The sequence below is a fragment of the Mesoplodon mirus genome (assembly GCF_964341445.2).
Source record: "Mesoplodon mirus genome assembly, chromosome: 1".
In the NCBI taxonomy this organism is placed as follows: domain Eukaryota; kingdom Metazoa; phylum Chordata; class Mammalia; order Artiodactyla; family Ziphiidae; genus Mesoplodon; species Mesoplodon mirus.
Genome location: NC_138976.1, coordinates 85,494,095 through 85,520,944, shown reverse-complemented (window position 1 = coordinate 85,520,944; position 26,850 = coordinate 85,494,095). Strand labels below are relative to the sequence as shown.

The following is a 26,850-nucleotide window of genomic DNA, read 5'->3' as shown; positions in this document are numbered from 1 at the left end:
CCAAACACTTTCACACAAATATAAAGAAGAGTCTGGGAGCCCTCCAAGATTCTAAATTTTAGTAAAAAATGAAATTACATAGTAAGCTTTTGAAAAATTAAAGCATCCACGTAAGATTGTACCTCTACCTTTACTGCAGGCTGTTTGCGAAATTCAGGAAGCCCTGCCTTTCCATTCATTAAACGGACAATCGTTGAGCACCTCCTAAGGGCAAGGCAGGATGCCAGGTGATGGAGGTGGAGAAACAGGGCTTGTTCCTTGCTCTGATGGGGAAGGCACGTAAGCAGACACCCTCGGCACAGGAAAACACAGAATGGAGGTGCTGTGATGGGATAAAAGGGTCACGCTTATAAGAACAAAGGAAAAGCGCATCCTTACAATGCAGGAGACACAAACAAGGTCAGGAGGTTGGCAGGTGTCTTGAAGGAACATCAGCCTTGCTGAGCGTGGGCAGGAACTCCAGGCTTACCTGGCGTAGCATGGGCATATATGCACGCCACATTCCAAGAACCAGAAACACAAGAAAGAAGAAGCCAGACCAGACACCACAAAGCTGTGACCGTTGGGCTCAGAAGCCTGGGCTTTTTTATGAACCAAGGAGGAGTATGAAGGGGAAGGGATGGTCCAACTGGCTGTGCTGGTAGGGGCAGGTGGGGGCAGATGAGGCTGCTGAAATGATCCGCTGAGGGCTGACAGAGCTGGCTGTGGCAATGAGAATGGAAATAAGTGGAGATTCAAGAGATTTGGGGCTGGTACAAACCGCAGGGACTTGTCACCATCATATGAATGGATGAGGAAGGAGGCAAAATAGACTCTGAGCGCTATTATATGTGAACACTTGGATGGCATCCAAGCACTGGCTGGCTTTTGCCATTTAAAATTTTACTGCGGTTATTAGTTACATCCTGCATTGAGCTTTCGTTTTAAGCTCTTCAAACATCCCTGAGATAAGTGGAGGAGTTATTTCAATCCTCCTTTTCACAGATGAGAGAACCAAGACTGGCAAGGCTTAGCCCTAAGCAGGAAACCCAACTAACCCAACTAATTGGTGCAGAGCTGGGACGAAAGATCAGTGTAGTCCTCATTACACAATCCAGCGAAACACGAAGATGGCTCAAAACTGTCCTAGTGGCATGTTTCCAGCCTAAGTGGGACAAAGTTCATACAACTTTATACCGTGAGCTGTGTTGTAACGTGGTTTGTTGATATTGTCCATTCCAAAAGCCAAAGGAAAGCTACCAGTATGCTCAATCATTAAAAACATGGATGTACAGGAGTCAAGTCTTACACCTTTTTGAACAAAATACCCTTCACAGATGCTATTTTTAGACTCAAGTTTTCCCAACATAAAGTTTTTAAAAGAACAATCTGCCTAAAAAGCATGTAAAGAAATTCATTGACAAAGGTTTAGATGTTTTAGGACTTTAATGTCCTGGGCAAGGTCAACATAAAACACTGACAATGGATAAACAAGAGGGGAAAAGACTCTTCAGCAAAGATCTTCCCGAACTCATGGCATCACTGGTCAAACACCATAAAGAGAACAGTCACGTGAACAAACAGTAAGGGAGTTTAACAGAGATTTTTAGTTTAACAGCATAACTGAAAAACAAAGAACCAACCAACCAACCAACCAGCCAACCAACCGTTCTTCTACCCACTGAAAGGAAAGTAAAAGTGAATCAGGGAGCTTCCAACTCTTGTGAAGCAGCTTAAAAAGGGAGAGGGGAGGGGGAAGGGGAGGCACACAGCTGTTGAGAACCTAACACTCTAATGCACAAGGTCAAGGATCCCAACAAATTCTCAAAGTCTCAACATATATCAACAAGAACCGTATTATTAGAAATATAAATGCACAGAGATATAAATGCATAGAGATATAAACTATTTGGTATTAAAAACAGACCTTGCTATATAAACATATAGTATGCCACTTTTATCTCTTTATGAGAATAACAGTATAAAGAACGATCTCCAGTTTGCCTTTTAGTCTGGAACATCACAACACGGTCGGTGGTGACCTGAATTAACAGCTGCAGAATCCAGAAGACCCCCCTGCTGTCATCTTGCAAAGGATCAAAATTCAGCACCTAGGGGGATCCACCCACCCTCCATGCTGTGTGTTTGTGTGTCTCTAAAAATAATAACCTGCAATTTGCATATAGTTAAACTCATAGGCAGCTTTGAATATGAGATCTAGGCAGAAAAAGTAGCAGCAAAGACAACAGTAGTTAGAATTTGGTAGAAAAGCAAGAGAAGATTTTCTAAAAGCTTCCAGTTCGAGTCAGAATTAAGGTTAAGTTTCAACAGCTTAGCATAGCTGTGGATGTTTTGCTGTTCTCTGAAAAAAGAAGAAAATCTATCATAAGCATGTTCATTCGAGAAAAATACTATGTTTGTTTAGTGTTTTTAGCCATGCCCAAGTGACTTTCAATTTTGTACATTGTTCAAGGGCAGAGTGTATATTGGTTAGGATGTGCTCATAGCTGGTGCATCTCCAAAAAATTCTTCATGAAGGCTGCCAGCTTCTGGACATCTTCGATGGTGACAGCATTATACAGAGAGGCCCGAATGCCTCCCACAGACCTAGAAGAACCACAAATGCAGCCGTTAAGAACAGGAGCATCTGGTTGAGCATCAAGACGACCCCCCTTCCCGTCACCAGTTCCTGCGAGAGTCACGGCACCTGAGACCATCGTGTCCAACCTCCCACCTGAAAGCCCCCGCAGGTGGCCAGGAGCATCACACATCTCAGTCATTAGAAAATTCCTTTCCAACGCAGTGAAGGACCGTCATGCTCACAGGTAACCTAGGTTAGCTCACCTCTTCGATGAGCCTGCCGTGCAGGGGGCAGGGAGCGGGCAGCTATTCTCATGCGTGAAAACATACATCTTCCATGGAGCTCACAGAATTAACTACTCTTTCTGATGCTCAGGGGAGCAACAGTGTCTGTTCTTACACTGAACAGGCTTGTGCCAGCTGCACCAGAGCTGGGATGGCACCCTGTGTGCTGTCAGAGCAGAGATTCTCAAAGGTAATTTTGACCAAAGCTCCTAGAACGTGTGGCCCCCCCATGCTCTCGGCCGTGGAATCGTGCTAAGGGGTCTGTAAGCAGCAGCAGGAGAACCCCCGTAACAAACGGTCTTTCCCAACTAGTTACAATAACTGCTACTCCAGGATGGGCAGGCTCCTAGATGTGTCTCCTTTAGCGTCTGAAAACTAAACCAGTTCTCTGACAAGCTTCTGGATGGGACATGTACTCACCTATGCCCTTTCAGGGAGATCATATTGAGTTCAAGAGCTTTGTCGAGAAATCTTTTTTCTAAAGCATCATCTCCTTTGGTGTTGCCAATGCGGAATGGAATATTCATCCTGCTTCTATTCTGGGGCTCCACTGGACATCTGAAAAACATGTTTTTTGTTCCAGCTATTTTTCTGCAATGTGCAACTGCCACTAACAAAGCAACAGAAAAAAAATTTTTTTTTAAATCCAAATAAACCCATTTATATATTATACTTAAGCATTCAGTAAAATAAGAATCACGTAATTCCAGGAAAGTGAATATTATTTAATAAACAGAGAGGGATAATTGTAGTGCTGTATAGGGAAAATTGATTTAGATCTAAAACTTATACCCCAAATGAACTCTATGTCAGTTATTTGGTTATAGAAATGCAAAAAGAAAAAAAAAGTAAAGCATTAGTTACGAAAAATAAAGTTATGCTAACATATGAAGAAACATCGTAACATTGGATTACTTGGACATTTTTTGTATGTTTGAACTATTTCCTTAAGTCAACTTCCCGGAGTAAAACTGGTGGCGTGCGCACACACACACACACAAACACACAGACACACACAAACACCACACACACACACACCACACACACACAACACACATTTACATGGTTCTTGACAGGAGGTGGGAATCACATTCAGAACACATATTTTGAAAAATATGAGAGTACATATTTAGAGATAGAATTAAACAAAATATCTGAACAAAAGCCCATCCAGAACATCATATATTCTGTAATTAATGACAACAGGTAAAGTTAGAAATGACCTAAGTCCACCATAGAAATAAAATAAATTATAACATTTCTTTATAACTAAATATTAAGATGCCACATAAAAAGATAAATATAAAGATTAGGTTGCAAAATGGAAGTGGTTTATGATCTAATAAGTGAAAAATTTTAGATGTTATGTGTACTCTAATTAGAGTATAAATGTGGATATAAAGATTCTAAGGAAGCACAGAGAAATAGAAAATATTTGTGTTCAGGATGTGAGAATATGGGATAAGTCTATGTTCCCTTTAATGTTATTTTAATAATATGTTATATATTTGAATATCATAATGGAGTATACTGAAATGTACAGGTGATTAGAGTAAGATTGTTCCCATCAACTTGCAATTCTATTGCCACTAGTTAGGGTGAAAGTAGACTATGAAGTAAATGTAATAAATGTGAACTGGATGCCCTAAAGCACAGCTGCTATCTAATCCAGTTTTAATTGTTAGCAACAGAAAATTTTTAAAAACGATTTTCCAGATGCAAACAAGAGATTAAAAAAAGATCTGCACCAGGACATTTATAATTTACTTAGGGAGACCACTCTTGCATATGCAACAGTGAGTTAACATTCTCTTATACAACTCATACTTAATTTCCAAGAGCCTCAGTTTCCTTATCTGAATATTGGGAATGATAATAATATCTCCATTTCATACTAGTTATGACAGTTCAGTGGTCTAACATATATGAAGCTTCCAACTCATGGCAGCCACACAGCAATGTGAATGACCCTTTCTCTACAAGGCTGCAGAGAAAAAAAATAAGTTGGTCCGAATAGTGGCTGTAAGATTTAAAAATAATGAGCAGCAGCTTTCAAAGCACTTAAAACACTGTACTGTCCCAAGCTGTGTGACCTTGAACAAGTTACTAAATCTCTCTGTTGTGCCTCTCTGATGGGAGACTAAATGGCCACAAATTCTCTGCAGCCCTCCCAGCAAGAGGTGGGGTCTACTGCTCCACACCTTTTGAATCTGGGCTGGCCTTGCAGACTTGCTTTGACCAAGAGACTGCAACAGGAGTGATGCTGTGCAACTTCCAAGCTGAGGCCTCAAGGGGCATGCAGCTTCTCTACCTGCCCTCTTAAAACATCACTGCCATGTAAGCAAGCCCAAGCTAGCCTGCTGGAAATAACAGGCCCAGCCCACAGCCAGCACCAGCTGCCGGACACGTGAGGGGGGCCATTTAGACTCTAGGTGGATCACCAGATGACTTTGGTTGAATAAGTGATCTCAGATGAGACCAGCAGAAGAAACCACCCCACTGAGCCCAGCCCCACCTGCTGACTGAAAAGAATCCTGAGCAAAAGAAATGGTTGTGGTTTTCAGTCACTGTCTTGAAGTGTTCTACGATGCAAAAGTAGATAACTGATAGAATTTAGAACAGTGTCTGGAACACATTCAATGTTATGTAAATAACTATTGAAGTCAATAAATTTGTCTTTTTATTCTGAGCACCTTACACAGGGCTCACAGACTCTCAAAAATGAATGAGTCAAATTTCATCTAGGATATGTTAGTATTTGACTTCAGTTTCTGATTTGGAAAGTAAGCAAGCCAAAATTATCTTCCATTGACAACCAAAGGAGACAAACAGAAGAAGAGATGACATGCTACTCTGGATTACAAGGAAGATATGTAATAACTCTCTTCATTTTCTCAAGCACATCCTATTTCATTCTTCCCCTTCTACAGGGTGGGATTCATTAAAATTAAACAGCAAATGAAAGCAGTGTGAGGAAACCCCCATTAAAAGCTAGGCTCGCCCCTCAGGGCACACACATAATTCCTGTTAAAGTTAATAGGAGTCAAGTGCACATCGATGGACAGAAGAGACACAAGAAGTGAAATCAAGTATCTGGTAATAGGCTTTGAGCCTGAATTCTGGGCCCCCCTTTGCACAGGTAGTAGGTATCCTGGTTGACATTTAAATTAAAAATGTAGTGTCTACTCTCTTTGATATTCTGCTGCCTCAGGCTCCCCAAGTGAGAGTCCAATTATAGAGCTGGAGCAGCAAAAAGGACACGTGATTTAAGGGGAAAAAATATTAAAAAGGGGGAAGAATTAAGAACCTGGATTTACAAAGAATCTGTATTTACAGTCATCCCCCACACATTTACCCATCCTACTGTGAACGTAGGTGGTATCCTGACAGCAACAATGTCATAACAACTAGAAACTGAAGATTAAATTTGCACGGTGCCCTTGAGTGTCCCTGGTGTGGGGCTGAGGGAAGGAAGAAAAAGATGAAGGGGAATTGGCTGCTCCCAACCTAGCAAGACAGCTGTGGAGGGAATTCAAATTCCACAGGACAAGCGCTGTGGGAGCACAGAGCTGAGCAACTAACTCTGCCCAAGAGAAGGTTGAAGGTTTCAGAGGAAGGGAGGTGGGAGGGGTCAGGACAGAGGGAGACGAAGGAAGGGCATCTGGCAGAGAGCTGTGTCTGCCAAGGCATGGGGGACCCCAGCAAGTTCTCTGCAGCACCTGGGGTGCTGGGTGCCTGGTTGGGGGCAGGCACATACTCTTTATTCACATGCATTTTCATTTAACTGCTCACCTCCCCTTCGGGGCCATGTTTCCATAGCAAAGATCTTCCTGAAAACCCAAGTGCACACAGAGACAACTAGTGAGCGTCCAACTAACATAGAGGAGAGAGGGAGCAAAGCCTGCTACTGACCCTGGTAACAAGGTCCCAAAGGAACACCATGAGCCGGATGACCTTTTCTGGGCAGGCGGCCCAGGGGGTGAATGGAAGTTCCCAGAAAGAGGTTTATTCGGAAGAGGATGCAAGTTCGGGGTCAAGGCTGTTCATAAGTGAATGAGGAGTTCTGCATGGGAAGGTGATGAGATTCCTCAGGAGATGACCTGCCTGCCACATTGGCTTCAACAGGCTGCCTTCTGGAAAATGCCAGGTTGGGTGCTTGCAGTTAAAGGATCTCAAGTCGGGGGAGAGAATTCAGGGGATACTTGGTGTTCCTTCTATGCTTTATTTTGTTTTTAATTTCCTGGATTTCTTCTGGAGGCATCACCATGCTTTCTGTCCTCCCATTTTGTGCCTTCACATCTCCCGAGAAATATACGGAGCCAAAAGCTCATAGAAAATTGGTCTCCCCTCCACAACAGCTGCCATGTGCTCTTACTCACGTTCAGATCCTGATCACTCAGGATCAGGAAAGGTGACTTATTCTTCTGGGTATCCCCAGAGCCTAGAACAAGGCTAGCACAGAGGAGTGTTCAGGCGCCATTTGCTTGATGGATGGATGGACGGACGGACGGATGGATGGATGGATGGATGGATGGATGGGTAGACGGATGGATGGGTGGGTGGATGGGTAGATAGACGAATGGATAAATGAGCTAGTGAATTAAACATGTCTTCAGACCTTTCCAGACTTTCTTTCCAATCCCAGCACGAGTCGTGCCCTTCAGGTAGCCCACTCTCTGCTCTCCAAACACACTACTTTCTTCCCTCAGTGCTTTGCAGAGGCCATTCCCTGCCTTCCTAAAAATTCCTAAAAGTACTTCCTCCTTCATCTCTGCCTAATTCTTACTCCTGTCCAAGGCTCAAGCTCATGTAAAAGCCCTCCCTTCGCCTCCAGCCAAAGCAATATCTCCCTGCCCCCAGCTCATGGCTCATTATTTAGCCCTTGGCCATGAACTCCTTGGACCATCTACTGCTGATCATGCATGTTACAACCGCTCCAGTAAGTGCTAGTGGAGTACCCTGGCCTCCTCTTTCACACGTCAGGCTCTAAAGTAGAAGATTCCCAAGGGCTAAGCCACAGAACCACAGAGCAGGCAGAAATGCACAGTGTGTACCCCTTCCCCCAGATGCCATGTGAAAGAGGACCCCAAAGGTCAAGTCGTTCAGCCAAGCCAGACTCCCTGAGGGCTTGTGGCTGAGGTGTCATCACAAGCCAAGAACTCATAGGAGCAGGCAGGCATTTAAGGGCAGAAGGGACAGCAGCAGTTAGGCCTGTCCCCAAAGTACAACCCCACCCATGGATGGTTATGGAGATGTGTTAGCAAATCTTGGGTAAAACATACAATTCTAAGGCAGGATTGAGGCACCATTTTTTTCTCCTACAAGGCCCACTAAATTCTTAAAAGAGTGAAAATTCCCTTGTTATTGTCAGCCAGATATTTTTTCTTACAACACACTGAACTCCAAAGAGTAAAGGCCGCTAAGAAGGGGGTCCTGGCTCGGCAAATGAGTGTAAGTGTTTACGCATGTATGTGTATAAACACACGTGCATACAGAGCATAAAGTCTGGTGTTCCCACAGCTGTCCCCACCTTGAAGGAGGGGAAAAAGAAAAGCAAATGAAAACATCATCTGTCAAGCTCCTTGTGTGCCAGGCACTGTACTAGGTACTTTATATCTGGCATTTTGGTGACAGGCCTGTTGTAGGGGGTTGAACGGTGGCCTCTGCAAAGGTTTATCCACGTGCTCACCTCCAGAACCTGCGAATGTGACCTAGAAAAAGGGTCTCGGCTGATGCAATTAAGCTAAGATCTCTAGATGAGATCAATCATCCTGGATTATCTGGGTGGACCCTAAATCCAATGTAAGAGACAGAAGACAAGACACACAAGAAAGGAGGAGGCCATGTGAAGGCAGAGGCAGAGACTGGGGTGAGGCAGCCACAAGCCAAGGAATGCCTAAAGCCCCTGGAAGCTGGAAGAGGCAAGGAATGGATTCTTCCCTGGAGTTTCTGGAGGGAGCAAAGCCTTGCTGACAGCTTGCCTTTGAACTCCTGGACTCCAGAACACTGAAAATAAATTTCTCTTGTTTTAAGCCACAAAGGTAGTGGTACTTTGCTCTGGCAGCCCTAGGAGATCAATACAAGGTCCATACGTTCTCTGGCGTTGGTCCAGCGGTCAACACACATTCATGAATCAATAAGTCACAAAAACATTTAGCTAGGAGTCAACTCATACCAGAGCCAATTCCATTCACCAACTGCAGGCCTGGGATGGGAGCGTTTGTCCTGTAATGAGCGAAAGAGTAAACTTTCCTAAAAGGGTAAATAACCCAGAGGAGGGGCCAGGAGTGGGTGTTTATACCAAGGGTCTCCAGTGAGTCCTGAGGTAAAGCTGAGAGCTTCCAGCAAGTATGTGTTTTGTCTCCAGGGGACATACAGAGCAGGTGAGGTTGGGGAGAGGGGTCTGCCCCGGGGTCTGTGGTGTGAGAAACGTTACCACCCACTGGGAGACAGGTCCCAAAGCCCGGGATTCCTGGGAATGGGATGCAGGAGGGAAGACTTACCTAACTCACGCTCCTGAGGAGTTCAGTGTCTCAGCGAAAGGTGGCTGCATCCATGTTCCAAAAGGACATGGCATATACACATTTTTAAATTCACAAGAGGCAAAATGTGAGATAAAACCCCATCAACTTACACATAGAATCCTTGAGAATTATCAACAATATCATAAATCATCTGCGATTTGATGGAGCTAAGCTTCTCCATGGCTGCTGCACCGCCATTGTTCTTAATCCACTCCAGGACCAAGCCCATGACATAGATGCTAAAATAAAGAGTAAAAAATACACATATCCACGTAGGGAATGGACTTGAGGATACGAGGAGGGGGAAGGGTAAGCTGGGACAAAGTGAGAGAGTGGCATGGACATATATACACTACCAAATGTAAAATAGATAGCTAGTGGGAAGCAGCCGCATAGCACAAGGAGATCAGCTCAGTGCTTTGTGACCACCTAGAGGGGTGGGATAGGGAGGGAGGGAGGGAGGGAGACGCAAGAGGGAGGGGATATGGGGGTATATGTATATGTATAGCTGATTCACTCTGTTATAAAGCAGAAACTAACACACCATTGTAAAGCAATTATACTCCAATAAAGATGATAAAATATAAATAAAGAATTTTTAAAAAATACATATATCCATTGAGTTCAGCTTTGCACAAGTGGAAAGACATCCAAGCAAACAGTCTGAAGTTGTACTAAAACAGACTTAAAGACACCATTAGACATTGACAAGATGAAAGTGGGCCATGTGTACACCAAGGACAGCAGCGTGTCACGGAGCAAAAACGAAGATCAACCCAGCTCTAGGCCCCTGAGGGCCATTCAGAAAAGAGGGTTAATTAGACGCTTCACTAGAGGTCACATCGGTGCCCACCAGTCCAGCCCAAGCCCAAACGCAAACTCTTCATGACACCTGGAACACAGCTCCCTGTCTCCACCCCTGCTGACATTTTATCCCTGCCACAAGCATCCTCAGACACCTAGCTCCCCACCCCCACCAGTTAACTCTTCACTTTCTGAACGCCCAGAGCCCGCTGCCCACACTTCCCCTAGTTTTTACCACTGGCTCTTTAGTTTCCATTCCTAGATGCCCGTGTCTTGGACCCTGCAGTCCTGGAAGGCTGGAAGCACAGTGTTCACCTTTCCTCCCGCAAAGCCCTGGCACACAGCCCACCACCGGGCGGAGGCAGGGTGGCAGAGTGCCTAAGAGCCTGGGCTCCAAGTCCTAGTCCTGACTCTAGAACCAGTGCTGCCCTAACAGATTACCCAGGATTAGTCACCCCAGGGATCCAAACCTCGACTTTCCCACCTGGAAACAGGGAGGCCTACCGACCGACGGTGGACACCCAGCATTTCAACTGCCCTGCTCTTCCTAACTCCACCCTCCCACCCAGCAGGAGGACCCAGCGGGGTCCCTCGCTCCCCTGGTTTCAGAGTTGAGCAGGGGACTTAACTGGACCAATCAGAGCCCTCCATAGGCTTTTCTGAATTGGGAATGAGAAGAGGCAGAATTGTGTGTTGGTGAAACGGTGAGTTATGAGGTAAGAGCGACAAGGAACATTTGAAGGAGGCTCAGCTGAGACACAGGAGTGCAGATGGGGTGGGATTCGGGTCCCTGGTTCCAGGAGGACCCGCTGCACCTCGGCCCTTCATAGAGCTTGGGTGTATCGTTTACTGAGCCAGAATATCAACCCTGTCACTTAGAGACCTCAGTGCTCTTGGGGGGACTGCAGGAAATGGGTTGGGTGAAGTGCTTAGTGCAGGGCTGGCACATGGCAGGTGTACTTAGTAGTATCTCTACTAGTTGAGTGCTCAAAACTAAGCCCAAAACACAAGATGTTGAAGAGCAGCGGATGGTTTTCCCAGTGATCTTCTGAAAGCCCCTCTGCTTAAAAAGGTGCTAAGGGGGCTTCCCTGGCGGTCCAATGGTTAAGACCCCTCACTTCCACTGCAAGGGGCACAGGTTCGATCCCTGGTCAGTGAACGATGATCCCACATGCCACACGGCACAGCCAAAAAATAAAAAAATAATAAAATAATAAAAAATAAAAAGGTGCTGAGGGCTCTCTGTGCACCTCACTGAAAGCCCACGGGACAGGAGCAGAGGTCTCCCGGGGAAAAGAGACCATCCTCCTCGAACTAGGAGCATGGAAAAGGTCCGTGCTCAGCTATGGCCGCTGTATGAGTGGGACAAAGGTCCCACACAAGAATCTGTGCAAACTTAGTTGCTGAGCATCAATGTCCCGCAAAGATCTGGGGTGGGGACCCCCAGACACAGCTGCCTCCTCGTTTACTTACTAACACTATGACAGGGTGGGGAGGGGAAAACACTTGAACACCAGAAGGTTGTCCCAGGGAAGCCCAAGATACTTGACTGGCTCGTTCACTGCCTCCAGGTGCGTGGAGAATCCCGGTGTTTCTACCCCAGAAGGTAGCAGAGCCCACACTGGGCTGCCCAGCGGGCACTGGGCAGGGAGCAGCCAGCACCCAGAACCATGCGATAGCCCCTGTGGAAGCTTCCCCAGCCTGGCTCCCCAGACAGCCCTGGGAGGAATGAGAACTGGCAGCTAGGGGCAGCAGCGAGGGAGCTCAAAGCAGAAAATAGCCTCTGAATAATTTACAGCCTTGGCTGGAGCTCTCTGGATAAAGACTGAGAAATCAGAGGGGCAAAGGAGAAAGAAGAAAGTAAGAGAAGGGAAGGACTATTCAGTGGTCCAGGACTCTCTCTTTTATTGATCAAAAAAATCCGAGGCCAGAGCTGCTATTATCCCACTTTACAGATGAGGAAACAGGCTCAGACAGCTTAACTTGGCTAAAGTCATCCAATAAGTGGCTGAGAAAGCCAGGATTCCAACCCCAGATGGTCTGACTCCAAAGCCCCAGCTCTTTTATTTATTTATTTATTTATTTATTTTGCGGTACGCGGGCCTCTCACTGTTGTGGCCTCTCCCGTTGCGGAGCACAGGCTCCAGACGCGCAGGCTCAGCGGCCATGGCTCACGGGCCCAGCCGCTCCGCGGCATGTGGGATCTTCCCGGACCGGGGCATGAACCCGCGTCCCCTGCATTGGCAGGCGGACTCTCAACCACTGCGCCACCAGGGAAGCCCGCCTCAGCTCTTTTCACAGTAACAAAGGCCTCTGGTTTACTAGGGCCTCCAGGACCCTCACCCACTCTCTCGCCTGCCAGCGGGGCAGCCAGGCTGGCACCAAGCCACACAGACAGCTGCCAAGAGCAGCTGCTACAGGGGCATCACAGCACACGTGCACGTGTGTGGACGTGTAGGCATGTGTTCCAGATATGGTGCTGCCCTCTCACTTCTCTGTTCCGTAAGGTGCTCTCGAATTTCCATCTAACCCCAAACTGCTCACTCCCCCACAAACCACAGAAACACACCCTGCCACATGATCCAAACACACCGAGCCACCTGCGGGTGCCTGCCTGTTCAAGAGCACATTTTGGAAGCCGAGCTTCACTTCTACCTGCAGCTCTGTTACCCCAGGGTTCCCAAGCTGCTGCTATTTGATTCATCAAATCAAGGCTGCAGCAAAGGCTCAGGCCAGGTCCACAGTCCCAGCCAGACCTCAGCACCAACACACTTCCCTCTTGGTGTGTGACTCACCCCTATGCCCCTGGAGTGGAAGGATGTCCGGCCTTGTGAGTCGACTGGAGCTTCCGATGCATTATTAACTCATGCTTCTACCCCCATACAATCCGAAACCTTCAAAACACAGGGGCCCTAAAGTGCTTATGCAGCTTTGAAACTTGGTCCCCACTAACCAGGGTTAACTTTTAACTGATGTACGGCTTCACTTCTAAAATGCCCCCTGCCCCATGCAGTGCAGGTACACTGTCTCAGCCTGCGCGTTAAATGACTACATGAATCACAGCAGATCCATATTCTCTGGAATATCACTCAGCAATTCAAAGGGGGGAAAAAAGGCAGGCATCTGAGCTGACATGGCAGTGTTCACGGTACATTGCTGGATAGAAAAAAGAATTCACAGAACAGCCTATATGGTAAAGTTCCATCTGCATAATTACACATACGGCTGTGTTTGCATATGCCCTACACAGCAGGCAGTTAACAGGGGTTACCCCGCAGGCTCTGCTCCCCTCAGGAACCTTTGCCAAGACCATGTGTTAATTTTTTAAGGCAACACGAACCCGTATCCCCTGCATCGGCAGGCGGACTCTCAAGCACTGCGCCACCAGGGAGGCCCCCGACTGCATCTTAACACATATCCATTAGAGTTTTTTAAAATGTGCTTCCCGGTCACTCATGGAGAAGGTGCCAGAGGGCATGACAGCTCCCCCTGCTCTGATCAGAACTGCCAGCCCCATTTCAGGCCCCGTTTCAGGGCCAGGGCTCTCCCTGCCTTTTCCCACCGTCTCACTCGCGGAGCTGTGGTGGCCTTTGCCCCCCCGGAAAGACTCACCTCCCTGCAAGCCAGACCCTGGCTGCACGTTCTAACAGGTAAGGACAGACGCCTCCCGCCACCTCGCAGCCTGGAGCCGAAGCTCCTTCTCCAGGGGCCCTGCACTCAGGCTCCCCAACCGTCCTGCACCGCTCAGCACGGCAGTGCTCCTTTCCCAGCTGGCCGGTGGTCACGGGTTCTTCCACTGCCAGAAACCCCAGAGATAAGACGGGCAGGTGAGACAGGTTCAGTCCTGCCCCCCAATCCCTACCAGGCACTTCGGAAGCACTTTCAACTGGGGTGAAACAGAGTGGGATTGACAGGTGACCAGGAGAGTAAGCACTGGAGCCCTCCGTGTCCTGAGGAAAGCAGGGGACACAAAGTGAGAAGCTGCTCCGGCCCATGCGAGCAGCACAGAAAACCAGCAAAAATTTCCATCAGAATTCTAACTTCGGAAAAAGCTCCTTTCTTCCTCTGGTAAATTATGTGGAAGAAATTTCCCACAGGCAGCGCTTCAGACAGAGACCTCTCACAAAGCCCCAGCCCCACGGAGCCGCAGCCTGTACCAGCCCGAGGCCCTCTTCATACGCTCTTTTACAAGAACTTCTACCATCCCTGGAAAACCCGGGAGACTCAGAGAGCTGGACTCCCAGCAGCCAACCGTTCTCCAGAGATGGGATCTTTCCAACACAAACCCACACTGAGAGTTTTGCTTGTGAAGAGCACAAAGATACAGGCTGTGCATACCTGGGCTCTCAAGCCAGACCGCCTGGGTTCAAACCCCGGCTATGCCACTTCTTGAAGTATGGCTTTGGCTTCTTCACTTGCAAAATGGGAATAATAATAAGAGTACCCACCTCCTAGGGTGCTTGGGAGATTAAGAGGGTCATACACATCACTATTTTACATCAGAGCTGCCCTGGAAAGATAAGATAATCTATAAACTCTGGCTCTTTTATCCCCACTGCTAAGGCTGGGGATAAAACAGAAACCACAATAATAATACAGCAGCTAACATTTATAAGTCACTGAGAGGCAGGCACTCACCAAGCACATTTTATACATATCTATTAATCATTCAATCCTCACATTCAATCCTCCCAGCAACCAATTACTCCTGGAGACACCTGCTGCACAGATAGGTTAAGCAACTTGCCCAAGGTCACACAGCTTGTTAGTAGTAAAATCTCTCAGGCAATTGCTAAATCCTAGGTGTCACAAAGTCTTTTCACAAACTACCTGAGTCTGGGAGTTAAAAGACTATAGGGTGGGGTAGCCTTACTCTCCCCAAAAGTGCTGTAATGCAGCCTCTCACTTGGATAAGGGGAAGCCAGGCTAACAGGACCCCTGCAGACTGGGTGAAAAACAGAGAGGCGTTTGTTCCAGCCAGTGTGTTAGATGCCAGGCAGCCAGCTTCAAGCAGACCCAATAAGGAAAGAAAAAGACCAGTAGCCCTGCCTCTGAAAGCCCTTCTCCAAAGCCGCACTGGTTGTTTGAGATGCAAGCATGACACTTCATGTGCAGAAAGCTTTTGAGTTAATGATGAACCACCAAGGCTACCAAGATCAAACAAAAATACCCCAAAAGAAAGGCAAGGAAAGCTGATCAAACAGTGCACAGAGGGGGATGAGGGAGAGGTGAGCTGGGCAGATAATCCTAATAGGATATCTGGGTTATTAGATCACTGATTTGTAGCATCATGCCCTACTTTAAAAAGTCAACTAGTATTGATGGGAAATACTGAGACCTCCTCACTGGTCCGCAAGCCACACCCCGGAGTTACCTGAAGCAGGGAGGTGTGTTATACAGAGAGTTATTTCCGGCCTGTACTTTGTAATCCAGGACCGAGGGGCACTCTCTGAGGGCGAACCCCAGCAGGTCATCTCGGACGATCACCACCGTGACCCCTGCAGAGCCAACGTTCTTCTGGGCACCAGCAAAAATCACACCAAACTGCAAAAGAGAAAGCCTGCTGTTCTAGATGCACTGGGTCATTTTTCATAAATGTAGTCAAACTTCCCAATCTCCTTCCAAAGCACAATTTTTATGAGGAAGTTACTCTATTTTAATCCTGTTTGGAGTGCATTCCCTTCTCTAAAGGAATCTCTATCCGGGACAGCAAATCGATACTCAAGAGTTCAGAGCCTGCAGATTACGAATCTGTCTGATCCTTCTCTCCAAGGAGGGGCCAGCCCAAACCCATCACTGTGGAGGCCTTGCATCTATTCATATTCACTCTAGCATACCTCTTTTCTACATCCAAGCCCATCTTTAAAATAAGGCTGCTGTCCTTGGTAACCTAAAGAAATCAATTTTTTTATCCATTTATATTTGTATAAAGGGATAATCAGAAGATACTGAGAAATAATGGGACAAGCTGCCTGAGAGAGAAGAAATTTTAGGAAAAAAAGAGATGTTTAAAGATACTTTGGGAAATGTTTTTGTGTAAGATGCAGAACGCTCTTCCATGTCTCCCCATGAAACCTGTAGGAAAATTCAGTGGCATCCCAAGTGGGAGGAGTGGGGACAGTGTGGCTCGACAGGGAGTATTTTATAGTTGACATTGTTTAGAATTGCCAGTGCATGGTGAGTGAAAATAAAAAGCAGGCTATAAACAAAATGTGTACATCCATACAACAGAATATTACTCAGCCTTAAAAAGAAATGAAGTTCTGACATGCTACCACATGGGCGAACCCTGAGGACATTATGCTAAGTGAAATAAGCCAGACAGAAAAGGACAAATACTGCATGATTCCACTTACGTGAGGTTATCTAGAATAGTCGAATTCACAGAGACCAATAAAAAAAAAGTAGGATGGTGGTTGCCAGGGGCTGGGGGGAGGGAGGACTGCGGTTATTGTTTAATGGGGACAGAGTTTCAGTTTGGGAAGAAAAAGTTCTGGAGATGGATGGTGCTGATGGCTGCACAATAGTGTGTGTGTACTTAATGCCACTGAACTGTACGCTTAAAAATGGTTAAACTGGTAAAGTTATGGTAAGTATATTTTACCACAACTTTTTAAAAGGTAGACGACTACTTAGTTTGTTTTAAATTCCTTACAGCTAACATAGCCCCCATGGCTCGCACCTGGGGAGCTGCTCAGAAATCTACATGTCATGTCCATGCTCTTGGAGCTGAGCTGGGTACAAAGCAAGGTGGGGCTCCTTCATAGCCCCTCAAGCTTTCCTTGATGACAGCAAGTAACTCCCAAGATGCTGACAAAAGGATCTTCTAAGCACCACTCTCAGAGGCAGATGAATTCCCCAAGGACTCAAGTGTGACCCCCTGGGAGACGACGATTAACACAGGGCTGGGAATGTCAGGACATAAACATTCTGACCACCAACAGTGTCAGCCTTTCCCCATTCTGGTATATATTAAAATGTCCTTAGAGAAACCGAGAGGCTGGTTCCCCCCCACCCCGACCCGCCCCCCACTGGCGTAGGCCTCTTTTACACTCTACCTTGGAAACATCCACTGGCTTGGACAGGAAGTTTGAGGACATGTCGCAGACCAACACTGCTCCCTTGACATCAGGGATAAAGTCAAACTCCACTCCGTGCACGGTCTCATTGGCGCAGTAATACACATAGGAGGCGTCCGGGCTGAGGTTCCAGGTGCTCGGATCTGGAATTTCTATCACAGGAGACAAGTTGGGGACTCCACACGTTTCCTCCCCTCTTTCCTTAGGGAGATAGGAGGCAACCAGGAATGACGCCCCTCCCCTAGCAGGGGAAGACAGATCCCAGAGCATTCACAAGTGAAAGCACCCTATCCATCTTACATTACAATCACCACCAACATCCTAAAGGGATGACCCATCCCACCCCTTTGACTGTTACTGGGGGCAAATAATCTTCAAAAATGGCGTGGTGAGTATCTGGGGTTTTTTCCTTGTTGGCCAGTATCCATCCATCCTATGTCCACTGACAGTTTCCTGTGGGCGTCAGCCTCCGCGACTCTCAGCCCATGTAGTTCCAGTAGGACCAATTCCACCCACAGCCCCGAAGGTACAATGCAACTCAGGGAAGGCCGCTTGACTGATACAGAATAGGACACAGGAGACATGAGACTGTTACTGGGAATGCGTGAGCAAAGGCATTGAAACATGAGAGAATATAAGGTCAGGAGCAGCTACAGCCATCTTCTAAAAAGGAGGGGGCAGCTTTCCTGGCTGTGGAGGAGACAGAGAAAGACACCAGAACTGGGAGACACTGTAGGAGGCCCTTGATCAAGCCATACCTAAAGCCAAACCAGCCCCTGGGCTTTGCAGCTAAGTCAGCAGCCCAGGCATACTCTTTCTGCAGCAGCCCGTTAGTAATCTTAACAGGAACAGGCAGACAATCTAAATGGTATCAAACTAACTACTGACAAGGGGACGGAAGAACTGCCCGGGGCAGGGGTGACCTGCTAGCTGAGGAGGGACCACCTGCCAGCCAGCATTTCACTGTCCAGCTCAGCTCCCAGCACTTACTTGTGTAACTCCCAAGTTTGGGGTGGACAATATTCACGGTCCCAAACTTCTTGGCTTCTTCCGCGGCCTTAGCTGACCAGGATCCCGTCACCACATAGTCGGCACACCTTCCTGCTTTCAGGCCAATCAGGTTTAAGGGGACAGCACTGAACTGGCCACACCCACCTCCTTGTACAAAAATCACCTTGTAGCTGTCTGGAATGGCTCTGGGCAGAAGCAGAGGTGACAGTAAACAGGGTCAAAAATTGAGAATGAGTGATGCTCTTCCAGCACTTTACCCTGGGGTGGATGCACTACGAGAACGATGGTCAAGCCCCATCTCTGCCTTCCCCAACCCAGTCATTTATCTACTCAGTTCCTTGCACAGATATTTACTGGGCCCTGTGGTGGAAGCCTACGGTTACTTTTTGGACAGAGCTAGTAACACCCTGCTGTTCCTTTAGGGAAGCATTGGCTGCCACTCTCGGTCCACCTGGTTCAAGGGTGGCCAATCCCAGCTCCAGGGGATGAGCACGTGACCCAAGCTGGCCAGCGTGGTTTGGTTCTGAGACCTGGATCCAAACTTCTAGAAAAGAGGAGCTGTTTCTATTGAGGGAAAGAAAGAACTTGTAGGAGCTAAACCTGCAACCACTGGTGGCCATCTGGTGAAGACAACATATAAAAAAGCAGAGCCAGGAGATGGAGAAAAAGACCTTCCTGACATCATGTGAGCTCCTAAATCACTCCTGCACTTTGCTGTTATATGAGATAATACATTCCTTTCTTGTTTTTTTTTTTTTTTTTTTGCATAAGCCAAGAGTTGGGCTTCTGTCACTTGCAACCAAAAGTCCTAAAAGTATATATGTGCTGGTCCATGCTATGAACCAGGTGGACACTGGAGAAGGATCTTTTCTTTTTTTTTTTTTTTTTTCCTGGTACGTGGGCCTCTCATCGTTGTGACCTCTCCTGCTGTGGAGCACAGGTTCCAGACGTGCAGGCTCAGCGGCCATGGCTCATGGGCCTAGCCGCTCCGCGGCATGTGGGATCTTCCCGGACCGGGGCACAAACCCGTGTCCCCTGCATCGGCAGGCGGACTCTCAACCACTGCGCCACCAGGGAAGCCCAGGAGAAGGATCTTTGATAATCCTTTAGACCTAAGCATGTATCACCTATCCATTATATATCAAGATTAACAGCAAAAATATTTGATTGCAACATGGAAAATTAAAATGGTGATTGGCATGGCTACAGGCAGTAGGGTAAGGCCAGCTCAGGCCAGGGAAACTGGACCCAAGCCTTTGAGCAATGTCAGAGCTTGGGAACAGGTTACACAGAAAGCAGACGGCCAAGGGACAGAGCTCCAGCACAGAGGTGTAAGGAAAGCACCAAAGGGCAGGGCAATATGAGAGGGTCTTGGTCTCACCAACACAAGGGATGGTGTGCATATATCTGGTTTTGAACCATGCCTGCCTATATCCAGGGCTCAGGAGGCTAGCAAAGCACGCAGACAGGTCTTAGGAGACTGTAACCATGAGGTTCTCAGCAGCTGGGAGGATGGCAGTCCAAGGCAGCATTCCTGGTTTATGTTACTCAGATGCCGGGCAGTGAACAGGGCCAAGAACTGGATGGAAGGACACCAGACAGAGGTCTAGGTACAGGGGTACAAAGAAATCGGCCCATAAATTGAACCGGAAGTTCAAGCTGGAAAGGCTCACAGGCGTGTGGGTCAAATGCCACATCTCTTGGGCCAACATTCCAAGTACCCACCCCATGAAGGAAGCAATTGTTCTGTGAACATGACAGGGACCCAGCAAGCAGCCCTGGCATGCTAAGCCAAGCAGATGATTACCGGCTCCAAACACGGACATTAGCACGGGTTTCGAGGGTTCCTCACAAGAAACGTCACCAAGCCCGCCCCATCTGAAGCATTTTATCAATGCAATTTAAAGGGAAAGTTATTAAATAATTAGTATAATTCCAATTTTGTTAATGAAATAATGCAAGGATGGACCCTAAAACGTTAACAGTGATTACCCCTGACCGGTGGGGTTATGGATAATTACGGTTGATTTTGTGAGTTTGTTTTTTCCCTAAACTTTCCACCATGAACATGCACTAGTTTTGTGAGCAGAAAAAAAACCAACAACAATGTTTTGTTTTCAAGATGACTGTATTCATATGTCTATGTGTATATATTTATATAATATATAAAACCTCTCCTTTAAGCAGCAATCTATTTAAGAACACAGTTTCCTCTGGGTAAGAAAAGCAGTGCAGATAACTAGGAAAGTTCATTTGAGAAGCAGTTCCCAGAGTTCAGAACCCTTAAAATTGCCCAAAGAGCCCGTTAAAAATGAAGTTTGTACAAAGGCTCTGATTCAACAGGTCTGGATGGGGCCCAGCACTTGAATTTTTTAATACTTCCCCCATGAGTTGATTCTGACAGGTTGTATGAGGCAATACTTTAAGAGCCAGTGAACCAAGTTATAGTTAATTATGCTGACAAAGATGACCACTTCTTTGTCACTTAAATCCCTTTTAAGCCAGTTTAACTTCCACAGTGCTAAAAAAATCTTTCCCAGATACAATGATTTCAAATCTTTGGAAAAACCACATAAAATAAAAATAAACATACAAACACAGGATGAGGAACAAATACAAAGCATTATGTACTGATCTAGCGAAATTGGGAGAATCTTAACAAGATTATTTGTAAGAATGGAATATTCTGAACACACAGCAGAGTCTAGAAAATAATGCAACAGACACCCACGTATGTGGATTACCAAACAAGAGTAACACAATTTTGTCTTTAAAATTTTAAACTTACAATAATTCCCGCACAAGGTTCTCTGTGTTGTTAATAATCTTAGAGAAATCTGATGACCTGTGGCTCATTTCTGTGGAAAGAAAAACAAGAAAAAAATTCCAGTTCAAAACCAAAGCAACAAAAGTTAACTGTAGCTGTAACTACAAAATTTGCAAATCAAATAACAAAGGGAAATGTCGTTATTTTCCATTCAAATTGTGGGCCACACTTACTTTAAAGGAAAATCCAAATTGATTTTCAAACTGCACACACTTTAACCTTATTGTCACAGCAGAATGATTTTTCAAAAGTGGCAATATTCAGGGCTTCCCTGGTGGCGCAGTGGTTGAGAGTCCGCCTGACGATGCAGGGGATACGGGTTCGTGCCCCGGTCCGGGAGGATCCCACATGCCGCCGAGTGGCTGGGCCCCGTGAGCCATGGCCGCTGAGCCTGCGCGTCCGGAGCCTGTGCTCCGCAACGGGAGAGGCCACAAAAGTGAGAGGCCCGCGTACCGCAAAAAAAAAAAGTGGCAATATTCACTGAATGAGCCATGTACTAATTTATCCTTTGGTCTCTGATCACTCACATCTTTCTCACAAACAGGAATTGTGTGCAAAGGCCGCCCTTAGGACAACAGCACAAAATTCCACACTGTGCTCTCACTTCACAGATATCTAGGTGCATGTGCCAGACCCACAGGAACAAAATTTAATAGCAATGAGCACACAGTTAAACCTACAGTCTCTTAATAGTCTGTAGCCTTTGGAAATATCAAAAAAGAAAAAGAAAATTAAATTTAAACAAAAGTAAATTTTAGAACTCAGAGAAACTTCATGAAATTATTAACAGGCAAGATCTTCAAAAAAAGGCTTGTGTACTTTTCAACATTAATGAGTTCATGTTTAAGAACAGCAAAAACTGTAAAATGAATGTGAAGCAATTTTATAAATGTTTGGGCACTGTTAATGTAAAAGTACAGGATCTTTTGATCTCAGGATCTTTTGATAGGATCTTTTGATCCTATGCATAGCAAAAACCAATGATGCGACAGTAAGCTGAGACGTATAAACCCCTCACCAGCATTTATGTTGCTTTCAAAATTGCTTTGATCAAACATGCTATGGAAGTTATTAAAATTTAAAAATATATCTACAAAGGCCTACAGGAAGACCCAGTAGAAATTCTAGGCTTGATGGTGCATTTTTTTTTTTTTTTTTCTTTTTGCGGTATGCGGGCCTCTCACTGTTGTGGCCTCTCCCGTTGCAGAGCACAGGCTCCGGATGCGCAGGCTCAGCGGCCATGGCTCACGGGCCCAGCCGCTCCGCGGCATATGGGATCCTCCCAGACCGGGGCACGAACCCGTATCCCCTGCATCGGCAGGCGGACTCTCAACCACTGCGCCACCAGGGAGGCCCTTGATGGTGCATTTTAATTGGTTCCCTTTGAATCCTGGACATTCACAGAATCCAAAAGTAAATCTTACCAAGAACACTAATCCCAACTCCTTTGTAGTCTAATAATTCTTTTTGTATCTCTGACAATACCTAGAAAAAAATAAAAGAAAATTTAAGATGATTTCAATATGCTGTGCACAACTCTGGACATACAAACTGCAGTGGGGGAAGGACAGGGGAGAAGATCCACCCACCAGGCCTGTGAGGAAGCTTATGTCCCTGCCCACAGCCAATCCCCTTCCTCCCCCTATGCCCACAGAGCCCGGATGATGCAACTTACACTCAAAGTTGAGAGTGAAATTATGCAATGTGACTGATGCTAAGACATAGTTTTTCCAAAGGTATGAATTTACTTAGAGATAAAAACTCACTTGGACTTAAAAAAAGATCAAGTATAGAAGTTTTCTGAAAACAATTATTTAACTGTCAACTTCAGACCTTTGGGAAAAGTCTAATTCCCTAGAAAAATGTCCCTTCCACAATTGCATTTGCACTCTGACCGCAAAGGCACAAAAAGCATAAAGTTCTGGGGGACAACAAAAAAATCAATTAGGCCCAAGTTAAACTGATAACTCAATTTTCCATCTTTTTGGTCTGGTGGGATGGGTGGGGTGGGCAGGAATTAGGAAGCACGTGCTGTGAATTAAGGTTCATCAGGGGTACTGATGTACTGAACTCTCCCCTCAACAACAGCCCTGAAGGTGATATTCTCATCCCCAATTTGCAGGTGAGGAATTTCAGCTGTGGCTCCAGAGGTACTTAGCTGTATGCCCCATTCCAGCTCCTTGACCCATCTTGTAAGATCACTGCAATCCCATAACCATGTTCTGCCTTACAAGGACAACTGGACAGGTGGGACCCATCTTATGGCCAATCTTCCAGTGCCAGGAAATGGGCGGGGGGCAAGGCTCATTCCCTACCCCCACCCCCAAACACATAGCTCACTTGCTCGGGAGGTGCCTCATTGTTTTTTTGCCAAAGGCAAGTAAAATGTAAATTACTACACACTGAAAGAAAAACACCTATTTCATATATATATCTACATAGATATATATATATATATATATATACACACACACACACTTCAGTAAGAAGAATAGAAAGCCCTTATCAGAGATGCACGCTGCATTGTTTACGAGTGAAATGACACGATATCTGTGATTGGCTTTAAAATTATCCAGGGGCAGAAGGGGAGAAAGAGGGTATGGGGGAGGGAGCGCTGAAACAAGACTGGCAAAATGTCCTTAGTTGTTAAATTTTGGATGGGTCCATGAATTTCGTTATATTATTCCCTCTCTACCTTTGTGTATGAGCGACCTGCCATAAAGTAAAAAGAAAGAAATGCTCTAAAAATGTACACAAAATAGATGAGATAAACCCTCTGTAGAAGCATCCTGCCATCAAAGGAGGTTCCCTTAAAAGATACAGGCTAAAGACCTCATAAAACATCATCTAGGGCTTCCCTGGTGGCGCAGTGGTTAAGAATCCGCCTGCCAATGCAGGGGACACGGCTTCGAGCCCTGGTCTGGGAAGACGCCACATGCCGTGAAGCAACCAAGCCCGTGCGCCACAACTACTAAGCCTGCGCTCTAGAGCCTGCGAGCCACACCTACAGAGCCTGCATGCCACAACTACTGAAGCCCGCGCACCTGGAGTCTGTGCTCCGCAACGAGAAGCCACCGAAATGAGAAGCCCACACACCACAACGAAGGGCAGCCCCCGCTCACTGAAACTAGAGAAAAGCCTGCGTGCAGCAACGGAGACCCAATGCAGTGAAAAATTAAAATTAAAAAAAAAATAATCTAAACTGGATTGCAACTTGTCTGAAAAAACACCATTTTAACAATAAAGAATGAGACAAAAAAAAGAGGTTCAAGAATTTGTCATCGGGGCTTCCCTGGTGGCACAGTGGTTAAGAACCTGCCTGCCAATGCAGGGTACACGGGTTCGAGCCCTGGTCTGGGAAGATCCCACATGCCGCGGAGCAACTAAGCCCGTGCGCCACAACTACTGAGCCTGAGCTCTACAGCCCGTGAGCCACAACTACTGAAGCCCACGTGCCACAACTACTGAAGCGCACGTGCCTAGAGCCCGTGCTCCGCAACAAGAGAAGCCACCGCAATGCGAAGCCCGCGCACCGCAAGGAAGAGTAGCCCCCGCTCGCAGCAACTAGAGAATGCCCGCGTGCAGCAACGAAGACACAACGCAGCCAAAAATAATAAATAAAATTAAAAAAAAAAAGAATTTGTCATCGTTTTTGTTGGACACATTAGCAATGGCTGATCAAACAAACTTTTAGCAAATCCTTGTCTTTAGTAAATACAAACATCTGTCTCTGATAGAATCATCCTTGAACTTCTGTTCAGACTGTATTTCTCTCATAGATAGTATTCCTTGAAAAGACATCTATAAAAGTTTATAACCAAACTCATTATAAAAAGTTTTAAAAACTTCTACCCAAAAAGCATACCCCTCTAAACCAGTGGAGTTTATTTTTTTTCAAACTGCAGAATGCAACCACTTTTGTGGATCATAACTAATTTTTTAATGAACTAGAATAGACCAGAGCAGAATAGAATACAAAATTGTGCATGTTGTAGTCATTAGGCTAAATATTTCATAAGCCTTTTGTTTTAATTATGTGCAGGTACTTGCTCATTTTGTGAAATATATTTTTCATTGTGGTTACAGTCAGAAAAAGTTTGCAAAGCTTCTCTAATCCTTATACTTCAATTAAATCAAGAAGACACATAAATAGCAACATCTGCCCCCCCACCCCCAGCTTGGAGAGCACACAGGAGGGCATAAATCCTCCCAGGAAAATAAATAATAAATAATTGTACTACTGATAACAACTGCCTTTATAATAAATGCAGAACAAATTACACAGGAAACAAATGCGCAGATGAGTCCAAAACACAGAGAGAGAAAAAACGGTGAGGGTAGAGGAAACATTTGCATAGCTCTGGCAGGGAATCTCATCTAAAACAGACCGCAATAACTAAGAAAAAACGAAGCCCTGTACTCTCAGCTCCTACTAGCGCTGCCCCCAGAAAAGCAAAATGTCCTTTCCCTTCTACAATTGTAAGATTCTCTGTTCTTATCACAATACAGAGAAGTCTCTGTCCCAGGGAGATTCTACTCAGTTCAACAGCAGATAATTGTAAAGCACTTGGCTATGCTCCATGTTGCTACAACATATCATCAGAGTCATCCTAGTTAGAAAAATAAAAATATAACAGCAGCGGCAGGGGTCTGCGCGTCCAAGGCACAGTAGAGACTTGGCCTCCTTCACAGTTTGGGCGGTGGGAGGGGAGAATGGATGTGAAGGGAGTGGGTTTTGGAGGTTAGGGGAGGAGCCGGAACCCGGCTGGAGGCTGGGAAGGCAGGGAATAAGTTCGCTTGCACTTCAAAGGTCTGGTAATGGCCCAGGGGAGAATTCAGTCATTCATTTGCTCCAGAACAAAGTGAACCGAACTGGGCTAGCAGTCCAAGGCCTACCAGAATTTGAATATTAGAATGCCTTTAGGGGTCACGCCAGTTTGGAAAAAAAAAAAAAATCTACGCGTGAAACAGAGGGGAGAGAAAAGGCTTTAGGGACGGGTCGGGTATCTGAGAGACAAAGAGGGAAAGCCTGGGCTGGACTGAAGGCTTTTAAATTTACATTTCTGAAAAGCAATGTTTCCCAGTGCTGGCTAAAGGCAACACTGCTTCCGAGGGGTCGTGCGCGGGCCTCCAGTTTGCAGTTGCCTCCAGTAACGCAATCCTCATTCACCATTCATTCACAGTGTCCATTTACGCATCCACTCAACACTGCCTGGTTCGCAGCACTGAGGGGCGAGGCGAACGCAGAGTTGGGAGCTTTTTCTTTTCCGCCGCGCCCCCGGCCCGGCCGGATTGAAGGCACAGCGCCGGAGTTTGCAGGTGCTCAGCGCAGCGAGCCAGCACTCCCGGGCGGGCCGAGTTCTGCACGCAGCGCACCCGTAGCCGGCGCCAGCGACAGCTGCACAAGCAAGCCTCGCCGAGTTCCTTCCCCAATGTATCCTTCTAGAGGCCCACCCACGATAAGATTCTAAACGGGGAGTGCACGCCACAGCAGAGCGTTCGGGAAACTCCGGGCAGGGAGTGGGGATCCGGGAGCCCCATGAAGAGATGCACAGCCACCCACGCGCCTGCTCCCGCCAGGACCGCACTGCCGGGGCGCGCTAGAGGGGACTTACCGAGCGCGGCAGTTTGGCGGGCCCGGGCCCGAAGTTGACCACCTGCATCAGGGAGTCCATGGTGCAGAAGCGGGAACTGGGAGTCGGCTGGAAAGGACCGATCGCGTGGGCAGCGCAAGTCTGCAGCCGGCGCCGACTCTGTGCTC

General features: G+C 46.5%; 1 protein-coding gene across 2 annotated transcripts; it reads right to left on the bottom strand.

Moving 5' to 3' along the window:
• Nucleotides 1–1,406: 1,406 nt before the first annotated feature.
• PSAT1 (phosphoserine aminotransferase 1) lies at nucleotides 1,407–26,850 on the bottom strand. Of its 2 annotated transcripts, XM_082618218.1 has the most exons (9): nucleotides 26,705–26,849; nucleotides 22,514–22,574; nucleotides 21,051–21,120; nucleotides 18,242–18,447; nucleotides 17,231–17,403; nucleotides 15,547–15,716; nucleotides 9,479–9,607; nucleotides 3,265–3,402; nucleotides 1,407–2,586 (listed from the first exon to the last, which is right to left on the bottom strand). In XM_082618218.1, exons 1-9 carry the CDS (start codon nucleotides 26,762–26,764, stop codon nucleotides 2,481–2,483), a joined length of 1,113 nt encoding a protein of 370 aa, XP_082474344.1. In that variant the 5' UTR covers nucleotides 26,765–26,849; the 3' UTR covers nucleotides 1,407–2,480. The 2 variants fall into 2 exon arrangements, with proteins under 2 accessions (XP_082474344.1, XP_082474345.1); XM_082618219.1 differs by lacking the exon at nucleotides 9,479–9,607 and having other exon boundaries at nucleotides 26,705–26,850.

Excerpts from the sequence above, each read along its gene's own strand:
- PSAT1 (XM_082618218.1), bottom strand. The coding sequence starts at position 26,764 with ATGGACTCCCTGATGCAGGTGGTCAACTTCGGGCCCGGGCCCGCCAAA. Across the intron at positions 22,575-26,704 it reads CCGCCAAACTGCCGCGCTCG|GTATTGTCAGAGATACAAAA; the intron begins GTAAGTCCCCTC and ends ATTTTTTTCTAG. Across the intron at positions 17,404-18,241 it reads CAAACTTGGGAGTTACACAA|AAATTCCAGATCCGAGCACC; the intron begins GTAAGTGCTGGG and ends CTCCTGTGATAG.